At 36.8% G+C, this 7,811-nt stretch overlaps 1 protein-coding gene across 3 annotated transcripts; it reads left to right on the top strand.

The window, feature by feature from the left end:
- Positions 1–2,454: 2,454 nt before the first annotated feature.
- On the top strand, positions 2,455–7,232 carry LOC109243590 (pectin acetylesterase 8-like). Of its 3 annotated transcripts, none has more exons than XM_019410540.1 (13): positions 2,455–2,555; positions 2,889–3,049; positions 3,432–3,514; positions 3,812–3,941; positions 4,037–4,116; positions 4,285–4,371; positions 4,515–4,639; positions 4,901–4,961; positions 5,346–5,399; positions 5,475–5,552; positions 5,706–5,784; positions 6,129–6,268; positions 6,790–7,232. In XM_019410540.1, exons 2-13 carry the CDS (start codon positions 2,896–2,898, stop codon positions 6,907–6,909), a joined length of 1,191 nt encoding a protein of 396 aa, XP_019266085.1. In that variant the 5' UTR covers positions 2,455–2,555; positions 2,889–2,895; the 3' UTR covers positions 6,910–7,232. The 3 variants fall into 3 exon arrangements, with proteins under 3 accessions (XP_019266085.1, XP_019266087.1, XP_019266086.1); XM_019410542.1 differs by having other exon boundaries at positions 2,469–2,555; positions 2,892–3,049; XM_019410541.1 differs by lacking the exon at positions 2,455–2,555 and having other exon boundaries at positions 2,842–3,049.
- Positions 7,233–7,811: the final 579 nt, after the last annotated feature.

Below are 7,811 nucleotides of genomic sequence, written 5' to 3'. Positions count from 1 at the left end.
CCTAGTCCGAGCTAGGTCGAACTGCCGAGCTTTGATGGCGAAGGCACTTAGCTTGAGCCCTAGTTCGAGCGAGGTCGAACTGTCGAGCTTTGATGGCGAAGGCACTTAGCCTGAGTCCCAGTCCGAGCGAGGTTGAACTTTAATGGCGAAGGCACTTAGCCTGAGCCCTAGTTCGAGCGAGGTGGAACTGTCGAGCTTTGATGGCGAAAGCACTTAGCCTGAGTCCCAGTCCGAGTGAGGTCGAACTGCCGAGCTTTGAGGGCGAAGGCACTTAGCCATAGCCCTAGTTCGAGCGAGGTCGAACTGTCGAGCTTTGATGGCGAAGGCACTTAGCCTGAGTCCTAGTTCGAGCGAGGTCGAACTGTCGAGCTTTGATGGCGAAGGCACTTAGCCTGAGTCCTAGTTCGAGCGAGGTCGAACTGTCGAGCTTTGATGGCGAAGGCACTTAGCCTGAGTCCTAGTTCGAGCGAGGTCGAACTGTCGAGCTTTGATGGCGAAGGCACTTAGCCTGAGTCCTAGTTCGAGCGAGGTCGAAATGTCGAGCTTTGATGGCGAAGGCACTTAGCCTGAGTCCCAGTCCAAGCGAGGTCGAACTGCCGAGCTTTAATGGCGAAGGCACTTAGCCTGAGCCCTAGTTCGAGCGAGGTTAAACTGTCGAGCTTTGGTGGCGAAAGCACTTAGCCTGAGTCCCAGTCCGAGCGAGGTCGAACTGCCGAGCTTTGAGGGCGAAGGCACTTAGCCTTAGCCCTAGTTCGAGCGAGGTCGAACTGTCGAGCTTTGATGGCGAAGGCATTTATCCTGAGCCCTAGTTCGAGCGAGGTCGAACTGTCGAGCTTTGATGGTGAAGGCACTTAGCCTGAGTCCCAGTCCGAGCGAGGTCGAACTGCCGAGCTTTGATGGCGAAGGCACTTAGCGTGAGTCCCAGTCCTAGCGAGGTCGAACTGCCGAGCTTTGATGGCGAAGGCACTTAGCCGGAGCCTTAGTTCGAGCTAGGTTGAACTGTCGAGCTTTGATGGCGTAGGCACTTAGCCTGAGTCCCAATTCGAGCGAGGTCGAACTGCCGAGCTTTGATGGCGAAGGCACTTAGACTGAGCCCTAGTTCGAGCGAGGTCGAACTGTCGAGCTTTGATGGCGAAGGCACTTGCCTGAGTCCCAGTCCGAGCGAGGGCGAACTGCCGAGCTTGATGGCGAAGGCACTTCGCCTGAGTCCCGTTGTTTACATCGATGGTTCAACGCCTCTGGCGTTAAGTGTTGGCTTCATTTTGGCCTGTGGTTGTATGTTGTACCCGTACTACTATTGTTCGCTTGACCGTGGCACTCAGGTTGCTCCGAGGCGATTTTCGATTCCTCGTTTGAAACACCTCTGCGCTGGTTTCCGGCCTGATACAGTATGGTGGATGAGAGGGGGATGCTCCATTCTTTTGCCCGGCGCTCGGGAGGAGAAGGGGGGACGCTTTGCATCACTTCTTTCCTCGCTCGGGCCGTTCGAGGTCAACGGGGCGGAAGATTTCTGGCTCCCGTTGGTGCATTCGATTCTTTTTTTTTTGTTGATGCGCCTCCATCTACTCTGGTTCGAGTCAAATTTTCTTCTTGGTGTTTCTTTTTTTTCTATCCAGGAAGAACTAAGTATTTCACTAGGAAATCCCCACAGACGGCGCCAAATTGTTTGTCTCAAAAGTTGTTTAATACTTTCTAAGCAAATCAATCGATGTAGATGAAGGGGTAAATCGTAGTCAACATTAATTAATACTGGATCAAAGAACATAATCATAAAGATAGAAGAATTAATTGATATGACACCTGAGAGGTTTTTATTGATTATAGAAATTTGGCCTGCCTCTCCTTGAAGAGGTTCAGGAGATTACAATCAACTTCTTTCTTCCTCCTTGGAGGTGGAATCTCTCTCTCCGTCTCTAAGATTGTATTGTCTCTCTCTCGTGGATTTTTTCCTCCTTCCCTTTAAGGGGTTCTTCTGCTTTCTATTTATAACCCAAAATTCCTTATGCTTATCATATTTTGTTCGGGCCGGGTCGGGGAGATGACCTCCCCTCATGGGGAGGCCTCGACCTCGACACTCATGTCGTAAATAGCAGCGATTAGGCGAAGTCGAGTTCGTTGATTACTGCTGCGGGGTGGTCGGGACGGGGTCCTTGCTGCTGTGGTCGTGTGGTCGGATTCTGACCAATACACAATCGAGGAGGGATAAAAATGAGGTGTTTAAAGCTTAAAAGCGCAGAATTGAGTTCTAAAACATAAGATGGCCTTTCGGGTCATCACAATAAATTGTTATAAAAGATACCGTAAAATATACATACACATATACATGCATTTAAAAATAGATATGTGCACATACACATATATACGCGTATCGCTGAACGTACGCGTTTTTGTGTACAAATATAAAAAAGGAAATCCCTATTATAGCAACCCCATCTTCTCCTGATTTATCTCTGTTCTGACAATATAAAAATGCCTGCAAGTTGCACAAAAAAACACACCACAGAATTTGTTTCCACCGAAAATTATTCGTGGAATAAGAGGTTTTGATTTTTAAGGTATGAAATCTATAGGGTTCATGGAAAGGATGCTCCGTTAATTTGTTTCAAACAAAAAAACAAAGAAACTTTCCAAGACTAACCTTGATATACTTTATTTTATGTTACAATCTGTTGTCAACGTTCATATAAATCTGTGATTATAGGAATTGAATCTCAAAATTATGTTTGTTTTGTGGGTTCTAAAAGTTTTTTTTTCAGGCAGTAATGCAATTTACATCAATTTAACAATAGGCTAATATTTTTAAATATCTGACATTGTATGCATATTAAGTCATAATTTTTTTATATTTTATAAAGTCTCACAAAAAGTTTTCTTTGAATTGTTTGTAGAAGTAGCATGGAACATACAAAATTGCAATGTCTATGCCTACTCATTTGTTCCTTGATTGTGCTAAATGGAAAAAGTGTACTTGGAGGGAACCAAACATCAAATGAAAATCTTGGCATGGTTGATTTAACTATTTTAGAAAGTGCAGTGTCAAAAGGAGCTGGTAAAATTCCTTTTTCTTCATAATGCATTAGTTTATATGCATGTAGCCATAGGCGGAACTATAGGAGCGAAAAAGGGTTCGGATGAAAAGGGTTCGGATTTTCATCCAAACCCCTTCGGCGAAAAATTATCCATATATAGGGGCGGAACTATAGGAACGAAAAAGGGTTCATCCGAATCCCTTCGTCGGAAAATCACCATATATATATATANATATATATATATATATATATATATATATATATATATATATTTGATGAATCCCTTGATGAAAATTCTGCCTCACATGTGATAAATATTTCGTTATTTAACCAACGTTAATATCATATGCAATGGGCATATATAACCATATTAATGATATTTGGATTTTTATATGCTTTTAGTTTGCTTGGATGGGTCTCCACCAGCATTCTATTATGACAAGGGACATGGAGAAGGAGCTAATAATTGGATTATCTACTTTAGGGTATGACCTATATATGCAAATAAAGTTTTATCTGTCATTTTTATGTTATTTTTATCTGTTGTAGCAGGGTAGTCTGTGCTATTCTCAAAATTGCATATATCATATTTTAAGGAGACTTATTTATAGATATTTCTTTGAGCGACCTGATAGTGTAATTTTTTTTAATATTGACGGTATATATAATTTAAACTCATGCAAATAATAGTTTCATTAAAAACTTGAAGCATTTGCATTGTCTTATAACATGAATTTATTTGTTTTATTGACTTCAATTCTAACTTTGATATTTGGATTAAGGGAGGAGAATGGTGTTATAACGTGATAGATTGCCTCTGTCGCACAAAGACAGAAAAAGGTTCCTCAAAACTTGCTCTAAAGCAAAGATCATTTTATGGAATACTTAGCAACAACAAAACAGTGAATCCAGGTAATATACATTTAATACTTACAATCTCACTAAATCATGTTATCATTTCTAAATATTCTCATTTAATTATCTCAATTTTTTGTTTAAAATGTTAGATTTCTACAATTGGAATAGAGTCATGGTTATATATTGTGATGGAGCATCGTTCACAGGAGACGTTGAAATAGTTGACCCGGTACATCATTTTTAAGCTCAGCTTCTTGCATATTCTTATATGTTTTGTAGGGACTCGGAGTATTTACTCTTTTATTACTTGAAATTTTCACCAATCCAAGAACAATTTGCCGGTCTAGATTAATTAATTATGCATTGTTTTTGATAATATGCTAATGTTTATGATCAGGTCACTAACCTTCATTTTAGAGGCGCGAGGATTTTTCATGCATTGATCGAACATTTCTTGGCGAAAGGGATGAAGGATGCAAAAAATGTATGTCACCATAGTATCAGTAACTCGTCAACACTAAACAAGTTTTTTGTGATTTTTTTTTCTTTTTTGAAAAATGACTTTCGTTATACCAAACAAACAGTATTTCTCAAATGTTTTACGACTTTCTATTATTGTTTTGACAGGCTATTCTCGCTGGTGGTTCAGCTGGAGGATTGCCTGCTTTACTACATTGTGATCGTTTTCGAGCTCTTCTTCCTAACTCAGCTAGAGTAAAGTGTCTTGCTGATGGTAGTTATTTTCTTCACAAGTAAGAATTAACCTAAGATCCAGTTTTATATACTGATATCGTAAGAGATTTCATACAAATACTATAGTTTAACTTATAGTATGTTCGTCTATTTTCAAATTGTCATACAAGATTTTCTGTGAAAAGTTACATGTTGTAGGTTAACTTAACATGCAGATGGTGTAAAATATAATTATACATTGTCAATGCGCGTAACTTAAAATCTTATTGTAATTAATAATGCTATTAGATGAATTACAGTGTTGTTAATTTGTGTAACAGGAAAAACATGAAGGAAATACCATTCATGGATATTGTCAATGAAGGACTGATTAAATTACATGTACAATTCCTCTTCCTTCTTAAGCTCTGTTTTGTCACTCCTTTTTCTTTATTACCATAGTTACTTCCATAATGGAAGTTCCATTATCAATCCTCACAATTACTCCCTCGTCTCATTTTATATGATGTACTTTAATTTGACTGGACAAAAAATTTAAGAAAGAAAAAAAAAATTCGAAATTTGTGGTCTAATATAAAACATAGATATTTTTGTGACTATAATTTATTTTATTTAGGATAAATAATAAGTTCAATGCTAAATTATTTCTGAATATAGCAAGATTTTATTCTTTTTGAAAAAAAGGTACATCACATAAATTGAGACGGAGGGAATGCAATTCAATATTATTTTTTTCTGATTTTTTTTTTTTTAAAAATCAATCAGCATTCAGCCAAGATGTTGCCATCATCCTGCATTGCAAAAATGAGACCATCTTTGGTAAGAATCCGTTGCCATTCAAGGGTTTTACCCAATGGTAATTTTAAACTAATGCTATGTTTAATGAATTTGCAGTGCCTTTTTCCACAATATTTTCAACAAGAAATCCAGACACCATTTTTCATAGTCAACTCAATGTTTGACACATTTCAGGTCAACTAAATTCTCCATTAAGTGCATGAAAAAAATTAAATTAGAACTTGACGATATCTATGTCATCTTTTAGTATAAAGTCTTCAATTTTTTAATATTGTTTCTTATATACTGAATTTGCATTAACAATCTTTTATCTTCGGATATATCCAGATAAACAAGACTTTTCCTGGTTATTACGAAGACCTTAATAACAATACGTGCTCAGCTACTCTTGTTAAAACTTTACAAGGTTAGTGATGCAAACTTCATATTCTATTTATTAAAAGAATTATCTATATACCCAAGAGAAGCGAGCGTTGGAGCAACGATAAAGTTATCTTCATGTGACCTATAGGTTAGGGGGTTGAACGTGGAATCAGCCACTGATGCTTGCATCAGGGTAGGTGCCTACATCACACCCTTTGAGGTGCGGGTATTTCTCGAGCACTGCATGAATGCGGGATGCTTCGTGCACCAGGCTGCCCTTTTTATTTATATAACCAAGTCGAATTTGGATTTAATTAATTATGAATTAAATATGTGAAATTCATGAAATTTGGAAAATCTCATGTAATTTTTGTTGTTTCATTTCAGATTTTAAACAGGAGTTCTTAAGTGCATTACCCAAACAAAGTAATTGTTCTTCATCTAGAGGAATGTTTATTGACTCTTGCTTGATTCATTCCCAAATATTAAGTGGTGTAGGTTGGAATGGCTTCACGGTACATAATAAGGTAAATCAACTTCAACTTTAGGTGTAGATGATTTTTGGTTGTGCATTATATTCTGTACTCTACATAAAAAAGGGTTGCACTTCAGAATTTGTATTTGTTAAAACTCATAACAACTATATATTACTATATTCACTAAAAAAAAAATCTTCTCAAACACTCACTAAAAATGAGTTGATTACTCAGACGGTGACTCAATTAATGAAAAATATGCAAGAAAGTCATTTTTTTTAATTTTGTAACCGAAAAGTCATTGTATAAGAAAAGTTAGTAAATTTGTGAATTCGTATTTTCAAAAGTATAATAATTAATTTAATGCTAAGAATTTTGAATTTGTCAAGTTTAAATTCTTGATCAGCCTCTAGTGATAATTATTACAAGTAACTGATTATTATAACAATGAAGTTGGTAACCTAGAAAAAAAGGTAATTAAGTAACTTATTATAACTAGTTAAACTATACTATTAACGTAAAGATTTCATTCTAAGTTGTGTATGTGTTTTTTTTGTTTTTTTTTTTAACAGACAATTGCAAAGGCATTTAGCGACTGGTACTTCGATCGGAGTCCCGTTCAATTGATAGATACACCAGACATGCCACTGAATTGTTACAAATTCCCCTCTGTTACAAGCTTTTGTACCTAAATATCTAGAAAGCTGTTTAAGACTCCAGGTTATTGAAACGAACACAAGGCTTCAACAAGTGCCCGTTGTAGGACGAGCTACTCCACAGTAATTTTAAAAGCGCCTTTCTTTCTTTCCTTTTTAAACTTTCAGAGCTACTCCACAATAATTTTAAAAGCGCCTACATTTCTTTCTTTTTGGAGCTTTTACTTTGAGTCGTCGGTCTTATTTAACGGATTGTGACTTTTTCACTTGAACAGAAAAGTGAAATTCTTCTAATTTTTCACAAAATCTCAAATGTACTATTATAAGAAGCAATTGATTTATGCATTTAATTTTGCGAACTTTTGTTTATTTCTTAATCGTTCCCAACATGTTGATTTAGCAATTAATTAAAGAATATTCAGAAAAAGACGTAAAGACTTCCCAGAACATAGTGGGGGTATATATATTTTTTTAAAATTCTAAAAAGTAGTAATTATACTATAAAAGTCTTTATTAAGTTCTACAAAATTCACAAACTCATTATTGCATCTGCAGACTGCCTAAGACAAAATACAGCCTCATAATCCATCTCAAATTGTTAAATAAATCATTAATTTAAATGTTTTAAATTAGAAAGTACATACATTTCAGTATCACTATATAATTTATATTACATAATCTAACCTACATGGCCCTTGATAGGAAAGTCTTGAGGTCTAGTATCAGGGTTGTAGGATAGGAGCTTCTAGAATTTTTCGTACTTCTGTCCCGGGGCTTGGGGGGGGGGGGGGGTTGGTAGGGCTCTCCATAGATGATCTGTGTATTGTATTGTGCCCCCTTATGGTAGTTACTGGTCGATATATTTGCATGCCATTTTATTTATGGTTTATGTTTAGATAATTATTTATGTGATNATTTATGGTTGATCTTTAGATAAT

This window comes from Nicotiana attenuata, unplaced genomic scaffold (genome assembly GCF_001879085.1).
Source record: "Nicotiana attenuata strain UT unplaced genomic scaffold, NIATTr2, whole genome shotgun sequence".
Lineage (NCBI taxonomy): Eukaryota > Viridiplantae > Streptophyta > Magnoliopsida > Solanales > Solanaceae > Nicotiana > Nicotiana attenuata.
The sequence above is the reverse complement of the archived record's forward strand: the minus strand, read 5'-3'. Positions and strand labels throughout refer to the sequence as shown.

Coding starts and splice junctions, on each gene's coding strand:
- LOC109243590 (XM_019410540.1), top strand. CDS start 2,896: ATGGAACATACAAAATTGCAATGTCTATGCCTACTCATTTGTTCCTTG. Junction 4,640..4,900: donor GGTAGTTATTTTCTTCACAA/GTAAGAATTAAC, acceptor TTTGTGTAACAG/GAAAAACATGAAGGAAATAC. Junction 5,553..5,705: donor CAATGTTTGACACATTTCAG/GTCAACTAAATT, acceptor GGATATATCCAG/ATAAACAAGACTTTTCCTGG.